Consider the following 23,652-nt stretch of genomic DNA (forward strand, 5'->3'; position numbering starts at 1 on the left):
CTCAAATAGTATATGGGGTTAGTAGTCTTAATAGTGGGTGTGTTCCTCTGCCCAGGCATTGCTGATGTATGCCAGATCCTACAATGCTTGGATAGCTATTTTACGTATCAGCTAACCACATGTTATAGCAATCTGATGCTGGACTGCCCAGTCGATGACATGGCAACTAATCATTGGTTGATGCATGCAACGTCCGAGCAGGGGAACGCAACCATTATCTTGTGTTCACGTCATATACAGTGAGGGGAAACAAGTATTTGATCCCCTGCTGATTTTGTACGTTTGCCCACTGACAAAGACATGATCAGTCTATAATTTTAATGGTAGGTTTATTTGAACAGTGAGAGACAAATAACAACAAATCCAGAAAAACGCATGTCAAAAATGTTATACATTGATTTGCATTTTAATGAGGGAATTAAGTATTTGACCCCTCTGCAAAACATGACTTAGTACTTGGTGGCAAAACCCTTGTTGGCAATCACAGAGGTCAGACGTTTCTTGTAGTTGGCCACCAGGTTTGCACACATCTCAGGAGGGATTTTGTCCCACTCCTCTTTGCAGATCTTCTCCAAGTCATTAAGGTTTCGAGGCTGACGTTTGGCAACTCGAACCTTCAGCTCCCTCCACAGATTTTCTATGGGATTAAGGTCTGGAGACTGGCTAGGCCACTCCAGGACCTTAATGTGCTTCTTCTTGAGCCACTCCTTTGTTGCCTTGGCTGTGTGTTTTGGGTCATTGTCATGCTGGAATACCCATCCACGACCCATGTTCAATGCCCTGGCTGAAGGAAGGAGGTTCTCAACCAAGATTTGACGGTACATGGCCCCGTCCATCGTCCCTTTGATGCGGTGAAGTTGTCCTGTCCCCTTTGCAGAAAAACACCCCCAAAGCATAATGTTTCCACCTCCATGTTTGACGGTGGGGATGGTGTTCTTGGGGTCATAGGAAGCATTCCTCCTCCTCCAAACACGGCGAGTTGAGTTGATGCCAAAGAGCTCCATTTTGGTCTCATCTGACCACAACAGTTTCACCCAGTTCTCCTCTGAATCATTCAGATGTTCATTGGCAAACTTCAGACGGGCCTGTATATGGGGGACCTTGCAGGCGCTGCAGGATTTCAGTCCTTCACGGCGTAGTGTGTTACCAATTGTTTTCTTGGTGACTATGGTCCCAGCTGCCTTGAGATCATTGACAAGATCCTCCCGTGTAGTTCTGGGCTGAATCCTCACCGTTCTCATGATCATTGCAACTCCACGAGGTGAGATCTTGCATGGAGCCCCAGGCCGAGGGAGATTGACAGTTCTTCTGTGTTTCTTCCATCTGCGAATAATCGCACCAACTGTTGTCACCTTCTCACCAAGCTGCTTGGCGATGGTCATGTAGCCCATTCCAGCCTTGTGTAGGTCTACAATCTCCGACATCCTTGGAGAGCTCTTTGGTCTTGGCCATGGTGGAGAGTATGGAATCTGATTGATTGATTGCTTCTGTGGACAGCTGTCTTTTTATACAGGTAACAAACTGAGATTAGGAGCACTCCCTTTAAGAGTGTGCTCCTAATCTCAGCTCGTTACCTGTATGAAAGACACCTGGGAGAAAGAAATCTTTCTGATTGAGAGGGGGTCAAATACGTATTTCCCTCATTTAGAATGCAAATCAATTTATAACATTTTTGACATGTGTTCTTCTAGATTTTGTTGTTGTTATTCTGTCACTCACTGTTCAAATAAACCTACCATTAAAATTGTAGACTGATCATTTCTTTGTCAGTGGGCAAATGTACAAAATCAGCAGGGGATCAAATACTTTTTTCCCTCACTGTATACAGTGATACTCAGTTGTGCTCTGATAAGTCGTTGTTGGGACTCTATTACTTCCTGGTTGTTTCGTTACTATCCAATCAGATGTCTTTGCCGCACTCGGGGCACAGGATGTCGTCACGCTCGGTGAGGAAACCCCGGCCAACTAGGGAGACGGAGCACTTCTTACAGTTGAAGCAGTCGTTGTGCCACTGGCGCTCTTCAAATGAGATGTACTTACTGCCACCCAGACCTGAGAGAGACAGGAAGAGATGAACACATACTGTAATCAAAAGGTGAGGGATGTCTCTGCATCCTAAAACATAAATGGAGGAAACCGTAGAGCAGATATACTGCACCTTGCTTTCTCTAACCCAATTACATAGATCAGTGATTGGGGAGGGAGGAAAGGAGGAGACATTTAGTAAGGATTCAAACAGGGCCACAGTGTACAGCGTGATGGGTGAGTAAGTGATTGACTGACAGACTTACTGCTTATAAGTTAGAACTGATTTAAAAGTGAGTATCTAATTGACTGACTGACTCACTCTGTTAGAGAGACAGGGTGTGTTCTGGTACACAATTTAATCGCAGGTCTGCACAGATGATCAGATCGTTATATCATGTTCGTTTAGTTCCTGATACACTAAGCACTAGTCCACGTGTTGTAAAGATCTAATAATCGGTGCATGACCTGAGCAGAAAACGTGCGTCTGGAACAGATGGAGAGATAGTTTACCGCTGATGGGGGTGGTGCAGGAGACACACTTCTTAGCGTACAGGTTGCAGAAACAGTTGAGGCAGTAGGCAAAGTCATCACGGGAGGTGAAGCGCTGGCCAGACAGCTGCTGCTTGCAGCCGGTGCACAGGAAGCAGTCCTTATGCCAGGGCTGGTCGCGATAGGTCACCCCACCAGTAGTGATGGGCTATTATAGGGAGAGACAGATACACACACATCAAACACATACACGTGCACAGTGACTGCACACAAGTGAGCACATACAGTCGGGAAAAAAAGTATTTAGTCAGCCACCAATTGTGCAAGTTCTCCCACTTAAAAAGATGAGAGAGGCCTGTAATTTTCATCATAGGTACACGTCAACTATGACAGACAAATTGAGAGAAAAAAAATCCAGAAAATCACATTGTAGGATTTTTATGAATTTATTTGCAAATTATGGTGGAAAATAAGTATTTGGTCACCTACAAACAAGCAAAGTTTCTGGCTCTCACAGACCTGTAACTTCTTCTTTAAGAGGCTCCTCTGTCCTCCACTCGTTACCTGTATTAATGGCACCTGTTTGAACTTGTTATCAGTATAAAAGACACCTATCCACAACCTCAAACAGTCACACTCCAAACTCCACTATGGCCAAGACCAAAGAGCTGTCAAAGGACACCAGAAACAAAATTGTAGACCTGCACCAGGCTGGGAAGACTGAATCTGCAATAGGTAAGCAGCTTGGTTTGAAGAAATCAACTGTGGGAGCAATTATTAGGAAATGGAAGACATACAAGACCACTGATTTTTTTATTTTATTTTTTATTTCACCTTTATTTAACCAGGTAAGCCAGTTGAGAACAGGTTCTCATTTACAACTGCGACCTGGCCAAGATAAAGCAAAGTAGTGCAATAAAAACAACACAGAGTTACATATGGGGTAAAAAAAAAACATAAAGTCAGAAATACAACAGAAAATATATATACAGTGTGTGCAAATGTAGCAAGTTATGGAGGTAAGGCAATAAATAGGCTATAGTGCAGAATAATTACAATAGTATTAACACTGGAATGCTAGATGTGCAAGAGATGATGTGCAAATAGAGATACTGGGGTGCAAAAGAGCAAAATAAATAACAATATAGGGATGAGGTAGTTGGGTGGGCTAATTTCAGATGGGCTGTGTACAGGTGCAGTGATCGGTAAGGTGCTCTGACAACTGATGCTTAAAGTTATTGAGGGAGATAAGAGTCTCCAGCTTCAGAGATTTTTGCAATTCGTTCCAGTCATTGGCAGCAGAGAACTGGAAGGAATGGCGGCCAAAGGAGGTGTTGGCTTTGGGAATGACCAGTGAGATATACCTGCTGGAGCGCAGACTACGGGTGGGTGCTGCTATGGTGACCAATGAGCTAAGATAAGGCGGGGATTTGCCTAGCAGTGATTTATAGATGGCCTGGAGCCAGTGGGTTTGACGACGAACATGTAGTGAGGACCAGCCAACAAGAGCGTACAGGTCACAGTGGTGGGTAGTGTATGGGGCTTTGGAGACAAAACGGATGGCACTGTGATAGACTACATCCAATTTGCTGAGTAGAGTGTTGGAGGCTATTTTGTAAATGACATCGCCGAAGTCAAGGATCGGTAGGATAGTCAGTTTTACGAGGGCATGTTTGGCAGCATGAGTGAAGGAGGCTTTGTTGCGAAATAGGAAGCCGATTCTAGATTTAACTTTGGATTGGAGATTCTTTATGTGAGTCTGGAAGTTGAGTTTACAGTCTAACCAGACACCTAGATATTTGTAGTTGTCCACATACTCTAGGTCAGACCCGTCGAGAGTGGTGATTCTAGTCGGGTGGGCGGGTGCTAGCAGCGTTCGATTGAAAAGCATGCATTTAGTTTTACTAATGTTTAAGAGCAGTTGAAGGCTACTGAAGGATTGTTGTATGGCATTGAAGCTCGTTTGGAGGTTTGTTAACACAGTGTCCAATGAAGGGCCAGATGTATACAAAATGGTGTCGTCTGCGTAGAGGTGGATCTGAGAGTCACCAGCAGCAAGAGCAACATCATTGATATACACGGAGAAAAGTGTCGGCCCAAGAATTGAACCCTGTGGCACCCCCATAGAGACTGCCATAGGTCCAGACAACAGGCCCTCCGATTTGACACACTGAACTCTATCTGAGAAGTAGTTGGTGAACCAGGCGAGGCAGTCATTTGAGAAACCAAGGCTATTTAGTCTGCCAATAAGAATGCGGTGGTTGACAGAGTCGAAAGCCTTGGCCAGGTCGATGAAGACGGCTGCACAGTACTGTCTATTATCAATCGTGGTTATAATATCGTTTAGGACCTTGAGCGTGGCTGAAGTGCACCCGTGACCAGCTCTTAAACCGGATTGCATAGCGGAGAAGGTACGGTGGTATTCGAAATGGTCGATGATCTGTTTGTTAACTTGGCTTTCGAATACTTTCGAAAGGCAGGGCAGGATGGATATAGGTCTGTAGCAGTTTGGATCTAGAGTGTCACCCCCTTTGAAGAGGGGGATGACCGCGGCAGCTTTCCAATCTCTGGGGATCTCAGACGTTATGAAAGAGAGGTTGAACAGACTAGTAACAGGGGTTGCGACAATTTCGGCGGCTAGTTTTAGAAAGAAAGGGTCCAGATTGTCTAGCCCAGCTGATTTGTAGGGATCCAGATTTTGCAGTGCTTTCAAAACATCAGCTGTCTGAATTTGTGTGAAGGAGAAGCGGGGGGGGCATGGGCAAGTTGCAGCAGAGGGTGCAGAGTTGGTGGCCGGGTTAGTGGTAGCCAGATGGAAAGCATGGCCAGCTGTAGCAAAATGCTTGTTGAAATTCTCGATTATTGTAGATTTATCGGTGGTGATAGTGTTTCCTAGCCTCAGTGCAGTGGGCAGCTGGGAGGAAGTGCTCTTATTCTCCATGGACTTTACAGTGTCCCAAAACTTTTTGGAGTTAGTGCTACAGGATGCAAATTTCTGTTTGAAAAAGTTAGCCTTTGCTTTCCTGACTGCTTGTGTATATTGGTTCCTAACTTCCCTGAAAAGTTGCATATCGCGGGGGCTATTTGATGCTAATGCTGTACGCCACAGGATGTTTTTGTGCTGGTCAAGGGCAGTCAAGTCTGAGGAGAACCCGGGGCTATATCGGTTCTTAGTTCTGTATTTTTTGAATGGGGCATGTTTATTTAAGATTGAGAGGAAATTACTTTTAAGGAACAACCAGGCATCCTCTACTGACGGAATGAGATCTATATCCATCCAGGATACCTGGGCCAGGTCAATTAGGAAGGCCTCCTCGCTAAAGTGTTTTAGGGAGCGTTTGACAGTGATGAGGGGTGGTCGTTTGACCGCGGACCCGTTACGGACGCAGGCAATAAGGCAGTGATCGCTGAGATCCTGGTTGAAGACAGCTGAGGTGTATTTAGAGGGTATGTTAGTCAGGATGATATCTATGAGGGTACCCATGTTTAAGGATTTAGGGTTGTACCTGGTAGGTTCGTTGATAATTTGCGTGAGGTTGAGGGCATCTAGCTTGGATTGTAGGATGGCTGGGGTATTAAGCATATCCCAATTTAGGTCACCAAGCAGTACAAACTCAGAGGATAAATGGGGGGCAATCAATTCACATATGGTGTCCAGGGCACAGCTGGGGGCTGAGGGGGGTCTGTAGCAAGCGGCAACAGTGAGAGACTTATTTCTGGAAAGGTGGATTTTTAGAAGTAGAAGCTCAAACTGTTTGGGCACAGACCTGGATAGTATGATAGAGCTCTGCAGGCTATCTCTACAGTAGATTGCAACTCCACCCCCTTTGGCAGTTCTATCTAGACGGAAAATGTTATAGTTGGGGATGGACATTTCAGAATTTTTGGTGGCCTTCCTGAGCCAGGATTCAGACACTGCTAGAACATCAGGGTTGGCAGAGTGTGCTAACGCAGTGAATAACTCAAACTTAGGAAGTAGACTTCTGATATTTATGTGCAAGAAACCAAGACTTTTGCGATTACAGAAGTCATCAAATGATAGCTCCTGGGGAGTAGGAGTGATACTGGGGGCTACAGGGCCTGGGTTAGCCTCTACATCACCAGAGGAACAGAGGAGGACTAGAATAAGGATACGGCTAAAGGCTTTAAGAACTGGTCTTCTAGTGCGTTGGGTACATAGCATAAAGGGGGCAGATTTCCGGGTGTTATAGAAAAGATTCAGGGCATTATGTACAGACAAGGATATGGAAGGATATGAGTAAAGTGGAGGTAAACCTAAGCGTTGGGTAACAATGAAAGAGATAGTATCTCTAGAGGCATCAATTGAGTCGGTCTCTGAGTGTATGGGGGGAGGGACAAAGGAGCTAACTAAGGCAGGTTTAGCTAGGCTGGGGGGTCTACAGTGATATAGTACAATTAGAAATAACCGAAACAACAATAAACTAACCATGTTTGGGCTGAGGCTAAACATAAACAGGATGTAGTACCGTAAAAAGGAACAGTCCAGCAGATATCAGCTGTATAGCTGAGTTATCATAAGGTCCGGTGGTGAAGCGCTAGTGAGTAAGAGGCCACAGCTAGCGTGTGCTACGTCCGTTTTGTTGTAGCCAGCTGGTAGCGATGAATCCGGAGTTAAAGGTCCAGTGATTCAGTGATTCCGGCGGAAAAACTGATATGTTCTGGGTCGATAACGCGCTGTGCAGACTTGCCGAATATCCGGTGATCAATGTCCAGTGATTAAAAATTAATCCCGCGGAAAAAAATCCAATATTCTGGGTGAAACACCGCTAGCTGTGGCTAATAGCAAGTAGCTAGTTCAGTAGCTAGTTCAGTTTAGTGAGTAAAGAGGCCACGGATAACGTGTGCTAACGGGCCAGGGCTAGCAGATGGATGGAATCTTCGTGGTTAACGTCGTAACCACATCAGACGATTTCGTCGGCAGACCAGTCGTGTAGGATCGGCGGGGCTCCGTGTCAACACTAGGTGGTCCCGTCCGGTTGATAGAGAGGTAGATAGCCGGGAGATGGGCCTAGCTCGGGATGATTAGCCAGACCACAGCCTCCGTTTTGTTGTAGCCAGCTGGTAGCGATGAATCCGGAGTTAAAGGTCCAGTGAATCAGTGATTCCGGCGGAAAAACTGATATGTTCTGGGTCGATAACGCGCTGTGCAGACTGGCCGAATATCCGGTGATCAATGTCCAGTGATTAAAATTTATCCCGCAGAAAAAATCCAATGATCTGGGTGAAACACCGCTAGCTGTGGCTAATAGCAAGTAGCTAGTTAGCTGGCTAGCTAGTTTCAACTGGAGATTCTAGATTCTAGATAAAAGGTAAGTCAATAATAGAATCCGTTCCACATTGAGTGAGGCGGGTTGCAGGAAAGTATATTTTGTAGAAGGATGAAAAGTCTGATAGGGAAATATGTACGAAAAATACAAAAAAACAGGGTATTTACAGCCTATTTACAGACACACGACAGAAACAGGACTGCACTACTTCGCCATCTTGGTTATGATAATCTCCCTCGATTTGGGGCTCCACGCAAGATCTCACTCCGTGGGGTCAAAATGATCACAGGAACGGTGAGCAAAAATCCCAGAACCACACGGGGGGACCTAGTGAATGACCTGCAGAGAGCTGGGACCAAAGTAACAAAGCCTACCATCAGTAACACACTACGCCGCCAGGGACTCAAATCCTGCAGTGCCAGACGTGTCCCCCTGCTTAAGCCAGTACATGTCCAGGCCCGTCTGAAGTTTGCTGGTGTGCATTTGGATGATCCAGAAGAGGATTGGGAAAATGTCATATGGTCAGATGAAACCAAAATAGAACTTTTTGGTAAAAACTCAACTCGTCGTGTTTGGAGGACAAAGAATGCTGAGTTGCATCCAAAGAACACCATACCTACTGTGAAGCATGGGGTGGAAACATCATGCTTTGGGGCTGTTTTTCTGCAAAGGAACCAGGACGACTGATCCGTGTAAAGGAAAGAATGAATGGGGCCATGTATCGTGAGATTTTGAGTGAAAACCTCCTTCCATCAGCAAGGGCATTGAAGATGAAACGTGGCTGGGTCTTTCAGCATGACAATGATCCCAAACACACCGCCCGGGCAACGAAGGAGTGGCTTCGTAAGAAGCATTTCAAGGTCCTGGAGTGGCCTAGCCAGTCTCTAGATCTCAACCCCATAGAAAATCTTTGGAGGGAGTTGAAAGTCCGTGTTGCCCAGCGACAGCCCCAAAACATCACTGCTCTAGAGGAGATCTGCATGGAGGAATGGGCCAAAATACCAGCAACAGTGTGTGAAAACCTTGTGAAGACTTACAGAAAACATTTGACCTGTGTCATTGCCAACAAAGGGTATATAACAAAGTATTGAGAAACTTTTGTTATTGACCAAATACTTATTTTCCACCATAATTTGCAAATAAATTCATTAAAAATCCTACAATGTGATTTTCTGGATTTTTTTCTTCTCATTTTGTCTGTCATAGTTGACGTGTACCTATGATGAAAATTACAGGCCTCTCTCATCTTTTTAAGTGGGAGAACTTGCACAATTGGTGGCTGACTAAATATTTTTTTCCCCACTACACACACACACTACAAACCAGGCACCAACAGATACCAGATTTTAGCGGTTACAGCAATCCATTTAATAAATTGCCACGTGAATGGATAATGATTACACTTATGTACACATAAAGTGCTAAACGATCTTGCTCTAGTCTTGCCTGCCAGATTCACAGCCAATCTTTCAGCAGTTGTAGAAATAGCCCTGTTTTCTATCTGTATGATGTATACACCACTTTAGAGGACAGAAAAAGTGAGGAAGAGAAACTACAGTATTTACACTAAGGTCATGACCTTTGACCTACTTTCTTGCAGTGCACACACTGCATGGCAAACTGTTTCTCGTAGCAGGGCACACAGAAGTTGTGGTTCTCCTTGGGGATGAAACTCTTGGTGCCGATGGGCTGCTGGCAACGCTGGCAGGTGAAGCAGGTCTCATGCCAGCTGTTACCCTTATGCTCCATCTTCCTGGAACCTGCAGGGAGGGAGGGCGGGAGGGAGAGAGAGAGAGAGGGAAAGAGAGAGAGAGAGAGAGAGGGTGGGTGGGTGGGTAACGGAATTAGGGAGGATAGAGAATGAAGAGTGTGAAAGAGGATCAAATCTTATTTGCCACATGCGCCAAATACAACAGGTGTAGACATTACCGTGAAATACTTACTTACAGACCTTAAGCAACAATGCATTTATTTCTTAATAAAAAAAGTAAAATAAAACAACAACAAAAAAGTGTTGAGAAAAAAAGAGGGCATGTATATGTGCTTTCTTGAGCAGGGGGAACTTGTGGGCGCTCCAGGATTTCAGTCCTTCACGGCGTAGTGTGTTACCAATTGTTTTCTTGGTGACTATGGTCCCAGCTGCCTTGAGATCATTGACAAGATCCTCACGTGTAGTTCTGGGCTGATTCCTCACCGTTCTCATGATCATTGCAACTCCACGAGGTGAGAACTTGCATGGAGCCCCAGGCGGAGGGAGATTGACAGTTCTTTTGTGTTTCTTCCATTTGCGAATAATTGCACCAACTGTTGTCACCTTCTCACCAAGCTACTTGGCGATGGTCTTGTAGCCCATCCCAGCCTTGTGTAGGTCTACAATCTTGTCCCTGACATCCTTGGAGAGCTCTTTGGTCTTGGCCATGGTGGAGAGTTTGGAATCTGATTGATTGATTGATTGCTTCTGTGGACAGGTGTCTTTTATACAGGTAACAAACTGAGATTAGGAGCACTCCCTTTAAGAGTGTGCTCCTAATCTCAGCTCATTACCTGTATAAAAGACACCTGGGAGCCAGAAATATTTCTGATTGAGACGGGGTCAAATACTTATTTCCCTCATTAAAATGCAAATCAATTTATAACATTTTTGACATGCGTTTTTCTGGATTTTGTTGTTGTTATTCTGTCTCTCACTGTTCAAATAAACCTACCATTCAAATTATAGACTGATCATTTCTTTGTCAGTGGGCAAACGTACAAAATCAGCAGGGGATCAAATACTTTTTTCTGTCACTGTACATGTGGGTAGAGTTAAAGTGACTATGCATAAATAATTAACAGAGTAGCAGGATCTAGATTTGGCGCTCCGGTACCGCTTGCCGTGCGGTAGCAGAGAGAACAGTCTATGACTAGGGTGGCTGGAGTCTTTGACAATTTTGAGGGCCTTCCTCTGACACTGCCTGGTATAGAGGTCCTGGATGGCAGGAAGCTTGGCCCCAGTGATGTACTGGGCCGTACGCACTACCCTCTGTAGTGTCTTGCGGTCGGAGGCCGAGCAGTTGCCATATCAGGCGGTGATGCAACCAGTCAGGATTCTCTCGATGGTGCAGCTGTATAACTTTTTGAGGATCTGAGGACCCATGCCAAATCCTTTCAGTCTCCTGAGGGGGAATAGGCTTTGTCGTGCCCTCTTCACGACTGTCTTGGTGTGTTTGGACCATGATAGTTCATTGGTGATGTGGACACCAAGGAACTTGAAGCTCTCAACCTGTTCCACTACAGCCCCGTCAATGAGAATGGGGGCGTGCTCAGTCCTCTTTTTCCCCCCCTGTAGTCCACAATCATCTCCTTTGTCTTGGTCACGTTGAGGGAGAGGTTGTTATCCTGGCACCACATGGCCAGGTCTCTGACCTCCTCCCTATAGGCTGTCTCATTGTTGTTGGTGATCAGGCCTACCACTGTTGTGTCGTCGGCAAACTTAATGATGGTGTTGGAGTCGTGCCTGGCCATGCAGTCATGGGTGAACAGGGAGTAGAGGAGGGGACTGAGTCCTTGAGTAGCACACACATTCCCTCACTGTGCCCCCTCAGAGTTGCTCTCTAGAATACTGCCTGGGGGTCTTTCTATAAAAAACATTAGGGACAGAGAGGCATTGTTGTGTTCAAGGAAGTCTGGAGATAATTTATACAGTATCTATATACAGTGTTTCTGCTCTGCTGCACCCAGACCTCACCAGAGTAGATTTACACTGACTGCCTGACTGTATGTCTGTCTGGGAGAAGCACCATCCCAAGGGCTTATAGTAATGAGGATATTTAAAGACGTAGATTAGTTAGAATCATCCAAAACTTTTGAGTTTAGTCCTGGCTATACACACTACTACTACTACTATACTACTACTACTATTACCACCACTACTACTAATATTGGTACTACTACTACTACTACTACTACTATTACTACTACTACTACTGCTAATGTTACCACCACTACTACTACTACTGGTACTACTACTACTACTACTATTATTACCACTACTACTACCACCACCACTACTACTACTACTACTACTACTACCACCACTACTACTACTACTGCTAATATTAACACCTCGACTACTACAAATACTACTACTACTACTACTAGTAATAGTACTACTACTACTATTACCACCACCACTACTACTACTGCTACTATTACTACTACTATTACCACCACTACTACTACTACTGGTACTACTACTACTACTACTACTACTACTACTGGTACTACTACCACTACTACTACGGGTACTACTACTACTGCTACTATTACTACTACTACTACTATTACCACCACTACTACTACTACTACTACTACTACTACTACTGGTACTACTACTACTACCACTACTACTACTGTTACTACTACTACTACTACTACTACTACTACTACTATTACTACTACTACTACTACTACTACTACTACTGCTGGTACAACTACTACTACTACTACTACCACTACTACTACTACTACTACTACTACTACTGGTACTGCTACTACTACTACTACTACTACTACTACTACTACTATTACTACTACTACTACTACTACTACTACTGGTACTACTACTACTACTACTACTACTACTGGTACTACTACTACTACTACTACTGGTACTACTACTACTACCACTACTACTACTGGTACTACTACTACTATTACTACTACTACTACTACTACTACTACTACTACTACCACTACTACTACTGGTACTACTACTACTACTACTACTACTACTACTGGTACTACTACTACTACCACTACTACTACTACTACTGGTACTACTACCACTACTACTACTGGTACTACTACTACTACTACTACTACTACTACTACTACTACTACTATTACTATTACTACTACTACTACTATTACTACTACTACTGCTGGTACAACTACTACTACTACTACCACTACTGCTACTACTGCTACTGCTACTACTACTACTACTACTACCGCTGCTACTACTACTACTACTACTACTGCTACTACTACTCCTACTGGTAATACTACTTGTACTACTACTACTACTACTACTACTACTACTACTACTACTCCTACTGGTAATACTACTTGTATTACTACTACTACTACTACTACTACTACTACTACTACTACTACTACTACTACTGCTACTACTACTCCTAGTGGTAATACTACTTGTACTACTACTACTATTACTACTACTACTACTACTACTACTACTACTACTACTACTACCACTCAAACAAATCAACTCAAAATGTCAGGGCTGTAGAATAACATCACTTCATAAAGATTATTGGTATTTCGTTTTTAATTGATTTAATTGATTTTTAACAGATCTAAATTGTGTTTGCAACAATTATGAAGGTTTGTGTACTCTGTGATAGTCCAAGAGTAGTCTGTGTACATGCCTGTGTGCACGTCTGTGTGTGTGTGTTTAGTATATGTAGATTAGATACATGTAGGTGTAGGTTCTCACCAGGCATGATGGTCTTCTTGCACTCGTGGCACTTGGAGGAGTACTCGTTGGAGTAGCACTCAGTGCAGAGCAGCTGGTCATCCTTGGTGGAGAAGGGCTTGTCCACCAGAGAGCGTTTACACTGGAAGCACTGGAAACACTCCTCGTGCCAGTGGCGGTCCTTATAGGAAAGGTCCTACGGAGGCAACAGAGGGACAATCACAATCTGACTGTCAGACAGCACACTTTGATAATGTTCTTGGATGGAAGGTAAAAAAAAAAAGAGACAGTGCTAGTGGTACATCCCTATTTGCATGTGTCATGCAATGCATACGTGTGTGTGTGTGTGTTCCTACCCTGGTGTTGCAGCCGATGGGTTTCTTGCAGTCCTCACAGGTGTTGGAGTATAGGCTCTCATAGCATTTGACACAGTATGGGTTCTCCTCTCTCAGGACGTACTTCTTCCCAAACAGGGATTCCTTACAGTAGTGGCAGTCATAGCGCTCCGTCATCTTTGCACTGGGAATCCCACCTCGCTAACCTGAGGAGAGGGGAGAGTGAGAGTTTGGGAATATCAATTGTCCTACTACTATACAACCCATAACAGTCTAAGCCCTGTCTAAGCCAGAGGGGGGAGGGGGTCTACTAAGCTATATGGAATTGTTTTAAGAAGGTCATACCAAGGATCATTTAGCTATTTGATTTAGAATTTTAAGACCCCTTAAAGTACCCCAAAAATATACAGTACCAGTCAAAAGTTTGGACACACCTACTCATTCAAGGGTTTTTCTTTATTGTTACTATTTTCTACATTGTAGAATAATAATGAAGACATAAATACTATGAAATGACACATATGGAATCATATAGTAACCAAAAAAGTGTTAAACAAACCAAAATATATTTTATATTTGAGATTCTTCAAAGTAGCCACATTTTGCCTTGATGACAGCTTTGCACACTCTTGGCATTCTCTCAACCAGCTTCATGAGGTAGTCACCTGGAATGCATTTCAATTAACAGGTGTGCCTTGTTAAAAGTTAATTTGTGGAATTGATTTCCTTCTTAATACGTTTGAGCCAATCATTTTACATTTAAGTCCTTTAGCAGACGCTCTTATCCAGAGCGTCTTACAGTTAGTGAATGCATACATGTTTGTTTTTTTGTTTTGTCATACTGGCCCCCCGTGGGAAACAAACCACATCCCTGCCGGCCAAACCCTCCCCTACCTTGGACGACGCTGGACCAATTGTGCGCCGCCCATGGGTCCCGGCTGCGACAGAGCCTGGACTCGAACCAGGATCTCTAGTGGCACAGCTAGCACTGCGATGCAGTGCCTTAGACCACTGCGCCACTCGGGAGTCAGTTGTGTTGTGACATGAAGGTCAGTGATAGTCCCTGATGGTTTTTGCGACTGCACTTGAAGAAACTGACCTTCATGTCAATCTGGAAAATGTCAAGAACTTCAAAAGTTTCTTCAAGTGCAGTCGCAAAAACCATCAAGCACATGATGAAACTGGCTCTCATGAGGACCGCCACAGGAAAGGAAGACCCAGAGTTACCTCTGTTGCAGAGGATAAGTTCATTAGAGTTACCAGCATCAGAAATTGCAGCCCAAATAAATGCTTCACAGAGTTCAAGTAACCGACACATCTCAACATCAACTGTTCAGAGGAGACTGCATGAATCAGGCCTTCATGGTTGAATTGCTGCAAAGAAACCACTACTAAGAAGAGAGTTGCTTGGGCCAAGAAACACGAGCAATGGACATTAGACCGGTGGAAATCAGTTCTTTGGTCTGATGAGTCCAAATTTGAGATTTTTGGTTCCAACCGCTGTGTCTTTGTGAGACGCATAGTAGGTGAATGGATGATCTCTGCATGTGTTGTTTCCACCGTGAAGCATGGAGGAGGAGGTGTGATGGTGTGGGGGTGCTTTGCTGGTGACACTGTCAGTGATTTATTTAGAATTCAAGGCACACTTAACCAGCATTTGCACCACAGCATTCTGCAGCGATACGCCATCCCATCTGGTTTGGGCTTAGTGGGACTATCATTTGTTTTTCAACAGGACAATGACCCAACACACCTCCAGGCTGTGTAAGGGCTATTTGACCAAGAAGGAGAGTGATGGAGTGCTGCATCAGATGACCTGGCATCCACAATCTGTTAGGCCTACTGCTGCTAGGTAGCTCTCTCTCTGCTCTTCCCCTCCCCTCTGTTTGTCCTTGATTGCAGGAGTGAAGTCTGGTGTGCGGGAGTCAGGGTTCCAGCTGCAGCTCATTCACCATAATCACCTCAGCCCTTTAAGACCCGGTCAAACTTGCCACTCATCGTCAGATCATAGTCAAGACAACCATGTTAGTCTCGCTGCCGACTCAACCTGTCTGTTTTCGCTCTTGTGTTTTTGGCCTGTCTATTTACTTTTTCTCCTGTGCCACAGATATTTGGAACCTGACTCCTGCCTCCGCTTCACTCCTGCCACCACCATCCTGCTCTCCACTATCGGACCTCTCCTTTGGACTCACCACGGACACTAGGACATTACGGTACCACACCTGCCCTGACCTGGATCTGTTACCCTCCCTGTAACCTGGACTTGCTCTTCCCCATTTATTGGAAACCTGGACTATTGAACATTATAATAAACCTGTTAAAACTTCTCTGGCTTGGTGTACTTGTCTGCATTTGGGTTCTATCCAGTTAAATCATAACAGTATGATCTGACCAATATGAACCCAGCAGACAGTAGCTCGGATACCACACCAGAGTGCACTCAAATTTGGACTGCCATAGCCAACCAGGGCATTTTACTTGGCCAACATGATACCCTGTTTAAGACGATTGCTGAGGACAGTCAGGTGCTGCTTAATCAGGTTCAATTACTCACCAATCAAGTGTCTGCCCTTACTACCCCTTCAGCCCAGATCAGAGAGCCCTTTGTTCCTGCTCCAGAGCGCTATGACGGGAACATGGGAACCTGTGGCGATTTTTTGACTCAATGCTCGTTAGTGTTTGAACAACAGCCCCTCACCTACGCCTCAGAAAGAGCCCGTATTGCCTACCTTATCAACTCTACTAGCGGTTCCGCTCGTGCCTGGGGATCCGCGGTCTGGGAGAGTCAGTCGGACATTTGCAACGCTTACGTTGCCTTCACCACTGAGATGAGGAAGGTTTTTGACCACCCCGTACGAGGCAAGGAGGCTGCGAAACGGTTGTTTTCTCTTCAGCAGGGGGCTCGCAGTGTGGCGGAGATGGCAGTGGAGTTTCGGACTTTAGCGGCAGTGAGTGGTTGGAATGACGAGGCATTACAAGGAGTGTTCATCAATGCTTTGTCTGAGACTTTAAAAGATGAATTGGTGTCATATGGTGAATCGCCTACGCTGGATAATCTTATTTCACTCACCATCAGGTTGGATAATCGGATTCGGGAGCGCCGCCGGGAGAGGAGTGTTAGTTCCAAGCAACCTGTCTGTCGTCAACAAACTCTTCCCCGCATCTTCCCTACGGAGAAAGCCGGGTCTTCCCGAGTCGATACGAGGAGCAATGAACCCGAAGCCATGGAGGTGGGTCGTGCACGGTTGTCCTCAGAGGAGCGTGCACGTCGTATTCAGGCTCGGGTCTGCCTGTATTGTGGAGAGGCTGGTCATTTCGTTCCTTCCTGCCCAGTTCGTCCGGGAAAAGGGCCGGCTCATCATTAATGGGAGAAGTTTTGGTGAGCCGAGCAGCGGATTCTTCCTCTTCTCCCCGCATTCTGCTCCAGGCATCCCTCCAGTGGCAGTCCCAGAATTTCTCTGTTAGTGCGCTGGTTGACTCTGGTGCCGACGAAAGCTTTTTGGATAGAGAGTGGGCTCAACAAATGGATTTGGAGACTGTTCCTATGGACTGTCCGCTGCAGGCTAAGGGTCTAAATGGACAATTGTTGACCCGTATTACCCATCAGACTGTTCCTGTTTGTCTTAGAGTGTCGGGAAATCATCAGGAGAACATTCAATTCCATATTATCGACTGCCCACAGACCCCCCTGGTCCTTGGTATCCCCTGGCTCATAAGACACAATCCACACATTGATTGGGTGACAGGTAGAATTGTTTCATGAAGCACATTTTGTCATGTGAATTGCTTGTGTTCTGCTCAGACTCCTGCCAGTACTGTGCCTCAACCTCCACTGGAGTCCATGGATCTTTCTGCTGTCCCTGAGGTGTATCATGACCTGGCATCCGTTTTCTGCAAACACAGAGCTACTTCCCTTCCTCCTCACCGGCCTTACGACTGCGCCATTGACCTCCAGCCAGGAGCCCCGCTCCCCAGCAGTCGCCTGTACAATCTCTCCCGCCCGGAGATGGAGGCTATGGAGAACTACATTCTGGACTCCTTGGGGGCAGGTATTATTCGTCCTTCCTCGTCACCGGTAGGAGCGGGATTCTTTTTTGTTGCTAAAAAGGATAAGACCCTCAGACCCTGTATTGATTACCGTGGACTTAACAACATCACCATTAAGAACAAGTATTCTCTGCCTTTGATTAATTCTGCTTTTCCCCTCCTTCATGGTGCTACCATCTTTACGAAACTGGATCTACGAAATGCGTATCACCTGGTGCGCATTCGTAAAGGTGATGAATGGAAGACTGCCTTCAACACACCCTTGGGACATTTTGAGTATCTGGTCATGCCTTTTGGTTTGCCTAATGCCCCTGCTGTTTTTCAGGCACTCGTGAATGATGTCCTTCGGGACATGTTGAATCGTTTTGTTTTTGTCTATCTGGATGATATCCTGATTTTCTCAGAGTCCTCCCAGGAACATGAACTACATGTGCGCCAGGTGTTGCAAAGGTTGTTGGAGAACAAACTATTTGTGAAGATGGAGAAATGTGAATTTCATGTGTCTGAGACCTCTTTTTTGGGTTACATAATCGCTCAGGGGGAGTTGCGGATGGACCCAGCTAAGATCTCTGCAGTCACGGACTGGCCAGCCCCCTCCACCCGCAAACAACTTCAACGATTCCTGGGGTTTGCGAACTTCTACAGGAGGTTCATCAAGGACTACAGCCGCATTGCGGCACCACTCACCGCTCTCACCTCCATCTCACTACCGTTCGCTTGGAATGAAGGGGCCGAATCAGCGTTCGAAGAACTGAAACATCGCTTCGCCTCCCATTCTGATGCAGCCGGACCCAGACCGCCAGTTTGTCGTGGAGGTGGATGCATCCGACACTGGGGTAGGTGCGGTTTTGTCACAACGTTTTCCTGAAGATAACAAGCTGCATCCCTGTGCTTTTCTTTCACGGAATCTTTCTCAGGCAGAAAGTAATTATGATGTTGGCAATCGTGAACTGCTCGCCGTTAAGCTGGCTCTCGAGGAGTGGCGGCATTGGTTGGAGGGGGCGGAACAACCCTTCATCGTTTGGACGGATCACAAGAATCTGGCATACATCCAGTCAGCTAAGCAGCTCAATCCCCGTCAAGCCAGGTGGGCACTATTTTTTGGGAGATTCAATTTTTCTCTGTCTTACCGTCCTGGGTCACGCAACGTCAAGCCTGACGCCCTGTCTCGTGTTCATTCTGCTGTTGATACTGGTAGTAACCCTGAACCCATCTTGCCTCCTACCTGCAGTATTGTGGCCATTACATGTGACATCGAAGGGATTGTTAGACAGGCTCAACATCATCAAGCTGACCCTGGGAGCGGTCCTCCTAACCGGTTGTTTGTCCCTGAGTCTGTTCGCTCCCAGGTACTTCAGTGGGCTCACTCGTCTCCCCTTACCTGTCACCCTGGAGTTACTCGGACCCTTGACTTTGTGCGACGGAAGTTCTGGTGGCCCAGGATGGAGGCGGACACTCGAGCCTTCATTGCTGCTTGTACGGTCTGTGCACGAAGTAAGAACTCCACCCAGGCCAGCGCTGGTCATCTACGACCTCTGCCTATACCCAGCCAGCCCTGGTCCCACATTGCTTTGGATTTTGTCACTGGACTTCCCCCCTCGTCTGGAAAGACTGTCATTCTTACTGTGATTGATCGTTTTTCTAAGTTTGCTCATTTTTTGGCCCTACCTAAACTGCCCACTGCCAGAGAGACGGCTGATATTTTGGTTGAACATGTGTTCCGCTCTCATGGTCTGCCCACTGATATTGTCTCCGACAGGGGTCCCCAGTTTGTCTCCCAGGTATGGAAAGCTTTCTGTAAAGCTTTGGGCATCACATCCAGGCTGTCCTCTGGATATCACCCCCAGACCAACGGGCAAGCCGAGAGAGCGAACCAGGAGATGGAGACCGCTCTTCGCTGTGTCACAGGGTCTAACCCTGGGTCTTGGAGCTCCATGCTCCCCTGGGTGGAATATGCTCATAACACCTTGACTAACGCTTCCTCTGGTTTGTCTCCCTTTCTGTGTGCTCTGGGTTATCAACCTCCCCTGTTCCCTTCTCAAGAGAGGGAACTGGCGGTACCCTCGGTGCAGTCCCACATGCGCCGCTGCTTCAAGGTCTGGAGGAAGGCCAGGGTAGCTCTGTCCCGAGCTTCGGCGTACATGCAGAGGCAAGCCAACCGTCACCGGTCCCAGGCTCCCGGTTACTCTCCTGGTCAAGAGGTATGGCTTAAGTCACGTGATCTTCCATTGAAAGTAGAATCTAAGAAGATGGCGCCGCGTTTTATAGGACCGTTCAAGATACTGTCTATTGTTAACCCCTGCGCGGTTAAGCTACAGCTTCCTGCCTCCCTACGGGTTCATTCCACTTTTCATGTATCCCAGATCAAGCCTGTGTCGGTTAGCCCTCTGTGCCCGCCCTCTCGTCCCCCTCCTCCGCCCAGGATCGTGGGTGGGGGTCCGGTCTACACTGTCCGGCGACTTCTGGATGTTCGCCGCCGAGGTCGTGGTTTCCAGTACCTGGTGGATTGGGAGGGTTATGGTCCTGAGGAACGTTCCTGGGTGCCCAGGAGCTTCATTGTGGATCCTGCTCTGGTCCGTGAATTTCATCGGTCACATCCCGATAAACCCTGTCGGCCGCCAGGTGGCGTCCGTAGAGGGGGGAGTACTGTTAGGCCTACTGCTGCTAGGTAGCTCTCTCTCTGCTCTTCCCCTCCCCTCTGTTTGTCCTTGATTGCAGGAGTGAAGTCTGGTGTGCGGGAGTCAGGGTTCCAGCTGCAGCTCATTCACCATAATCACCTCAGCCCTTTAAGACCCGGTCAAACTTGCCACTCATCGTCAGATCATAGTCAAGACAACCATGTTAGTCTCGCTGCCGACTCAACCTGTCTGTTTTCGCTCTTGTGTTTTTGGCCTGTCTATTTACTTTTTCTCCTGTGCCACAGATATTTGGAACCTGACTCCTGCCTCCGCTTCACTCCTGCCACCACCATCCTGCTCTCCACTATCGGACCTCTCCTTTGGACTCACCACGGACACTAGGACATTACGGTACCACACCTGCCCTGACCTGGATCTGTTACCCTCCCTGTAACCTGGACTTGCTCTTCCCCATTTATTGGAAACCTGGACTATTGAACATTATAATAAACCTGTTAAAACTTCTCTGGCTTGGTGTACTTGTCTGCATTTGGGTTCTATCCAGTTAAATCATAACACAATCACCCTGGTTTGGGATGAGTCGGACCGCAGAGTGAAGTAAAAGCAGCCAACAAGTGGTCAGCATATGTGGGAACTCCTTCAAGACTGTTGGAAAAGCATTCCAGGTGAAGCTGGTTGAGAGAATGCCAAGAGTGTGCAAAACTGTCATCAAGGCAAAGGGTGGCTATTTGAAGAATCTCAAATATAAAATATATTTTGATTTGTTTAACACTTTTTTGGTTACTACATGATTCCATATATGTTATTTCATAGTTGTGATGTCTTCACTATTATTCTACAATGTAGAATGTAAAGAAAAACCCTTGAATGAGTAGGTGTGTCCAAACTTTTGACTGGTAGTGTATAAAAAAATTATTTGATGGGCTTTAATGCTATTAGCCTATACAAAGGCATTGAATAACATATTCACTACATGGAACAACAGATAGTCCCACTGCTATTAGCCTATACAAATGCATTACATTTTTACATTTTAGTCATTTAGCAGACGCTCTTATCCAGAGCAACTTACAGTTAGTGAGTGCATACATTATTATTTTTCATACTGGCCCCCCGTGGGAATCGAACCCACAACCCTGGCGTTGCAAACGCCATGCTCTACCTGAGCTACATCCCTGCCGGCTATTCCCTCCCCTACCCTGGACGACGCTGGGCCAATTGTGCGCCGCCCCATGGGTCTCCCGGTTACGGCCAGCTACGACAGAGCCTGGATTCGAACCAGGATTTCTAGTGGCACAGTGCCTTAGACCACTGCGCCACTCGGGAGATACGTTGAATAACATATTCACTACATGGAACAACAGATAGTCCCCCCCCAAAAAAATCTAAAGAAAGTTTATTCGGAAGTGTCTGTCCTACATCTGAGAGATATAAGAAAGATCAGGAAATTATATATATATATTTTTTACATATATTTACTCCTTATTTTTGGCACTAAACAGTCTCCATATATACTTCCATAACTGTTACCGGGGGACCTTCAGACGAGAATTGTGAGGCCTGTGGGCAACCTACAGCAAAATAACCCACATGTATGTGTTCATATTAGTGTGTAGCCCAAACTGTTCGGACGCTACAGACAGAAGTTGGCAGATCGGCTGTCCCGAATTCAGACGAGTCCCAAGACGCTTGTGGGGTTCGTAGTGCAAAATGGAGAACACCGTCGTGTTCGTGAGAGTCTCATCTTTCCACAGAGGGGACGTTCGACGCTACAGATGATTTTGTGAGAAGACCGATTTTCAGGATGTCTCATGGTCTGACAAACACCGCTCTAGCTCTTTCACCTTTCACCACAGATGCGGAAGTGCAACATCAGTGGATGCGGTGGATTGAGACACATCCAATGCAAAAAACAGATATCTCTAGCTGAAACTGATAGATTTATATGGGGATATTTTTATTATGCTAATTAGATTTCCGCCAGGGCACGGACATCGACTCTAGTGGGATAAAGGGTTCATTCAAGTTATGTTCAAGAACCTAGATCCATGACCTGCATACTGTACATACGGGACATTTGTAAGTAGGTTTTTAAGAGTCCAACTAGATAAACAGAAGCCAGCTTGTAAAAGCCAAGTGTGTCTGTTGGCCTTGTCTGTGTCAATGTTTATACAGAGATATCCGCTTCCTGACACTGAGTAGGAACAGAGAGGATTCATGCTCCTCACAATCAGTCTGTTATAGTAAATGAGAACTGGATCTCAATTCACTTGCCTGTCACTGCAATGAATATAATATCCACAAAGTGCATTTACCTCCGTACCTTCAGGCTCTGATCAGTCCCTACACCCAAACGAGGGCATTGCGTTCATCCACCTCTGGCCTGCTGGCCCCCCTACCTCTGCGGAAGCACAGTTCCCGCTCAGCCCAGTCAAAACTGTTCGCTGCTCTGGCACCCCAATGGTGGAACAAGCTCCCTCACGACGCCAGGACAGCGGAGTCACTCACCACCTTCCAGAGACACTTGAAACCCCACCTCTTTAAGGAATACCTGGGATAGGATAAAGTAATCCTTCTACCCCCCCTTACCCCACTCCCAAAAATAAAATAAAATAAAAACAAATACATATTGTAAAGTGGTTGTCCCACTGGCTATAAGGTGAATGCACCAATTTGTAAGTCGCTCTGGATAAGAGTGTCTGCTAAATGACATAAATGTAACTGTAAATGTACAAAAGTGGAGGGAACACAATATAGCACAATAGAGATCTCTGATAAGACATTGAGGAAATCACAATACACATCTGCCTGTCATCTTTTGAGCCAGTGTTATATTGCCGACAGTTGTAGTATCAAGTATGTCTCTCTAGAGGGTTTAGTCTTTGACCTCTGTGTGTCTATCAGCAGCCACTCTTTTGTCTGTTGCTGTGACAGCTGCAGGGTGACAGATGAGAGGGGTATTATTAATAGCTCTATCTACCAACCGTACTTAGAGAGGGACAGGGGACCTTCGCCCCTGCGCATTCCAACACTCACTATGTCACCCTGCAGTCAGTCATCCATCACCTCGCCTCCAGCTGTCAGCATCACAACGTACCACAACACAGCTCAGCTTCCCACAGTGTGTGTGTGTGTGTGTGTGTGTGTGTGTGTGTGTGTGACGGCACACTGGAAAATGTCTACTCACGCTTTGCAGCTGTTAGCAGTCCAGCCCCTGATAGAGCCCCTGGTTATCCCTCTCTCTGCATGGCCTGTCACTCTGTTGACCAGTGGTGTGTGTGTGTGTGTGTGTGTGTGTGTGTGTATATCTGTACGCATGTGTGGCCGGCTGCCTCTGGAATTCCCCA

General features: G+C 46.0%; 1 protein-coding gene and 2 long non-coding RNA genes across 3 annotated transcripts; 2 read left to right on the top strand and 1 right to left on the bottom strand.

Moving 5' to 3' along the window:
• Positions 1-1,900: 1,900 nt before the first annotated feature.
• On the bottom strand, positions 1,901-23,652 carry fhl2a (four and a half LIM domains 2a; the record flags this gene model as incomplete). Its single annotated transcript, XM_084179874.1, has 6 exons — positions 23,493-23,652; positions 13,641-13,816; positions 13,306-13,480; positions 9,396-9,565; positions 2,539-2,725; positions 1,901-2,052 (listed from the first exon to the last, which is right to left on the bottom strand). The coding sequence occupies exons 2-6, from the start codon at positions 13,794-13,796 to the stop codon at positions 1,901-1,903; spliced, it is 840 nt and encodes a 279-aa protein (XP_084036000.1). The 5' UTR covers positions 13,797-13,816; positions 23,493-23,652.
• Positions 15,450-15,946, top strand: LOC311143965. The gene is made up of 2 exons (XR_014614454.1): positions 15,450-15,643; positions 15,727-15,946. It is a non-coding gene; the product is annotated as an uncharacterized lncRNA (long non-coding RNA).
• Positions 20,320-20,809, top strand: LOC311143966. The gene is made up of 2 exons (XR_014614455.1): positions 20,320-20,506; positions 20,590-20,809. It is a non-coding gene; the product is annotated as an uncharacterized lncRNA (long non-coding RNA).

Source organism: Coregonus lavaretus (genome assembly GCF_964263955.1).
Source record: "Coregonus lavaretus genome assembly, chromosome: 16".
Lineage (NCBI taxonomy): Eukaryota > Metazoa > Chordata > Actinopteri > Salmoniformes > Salmonidae > Coregonus > Coregonus lavaretus.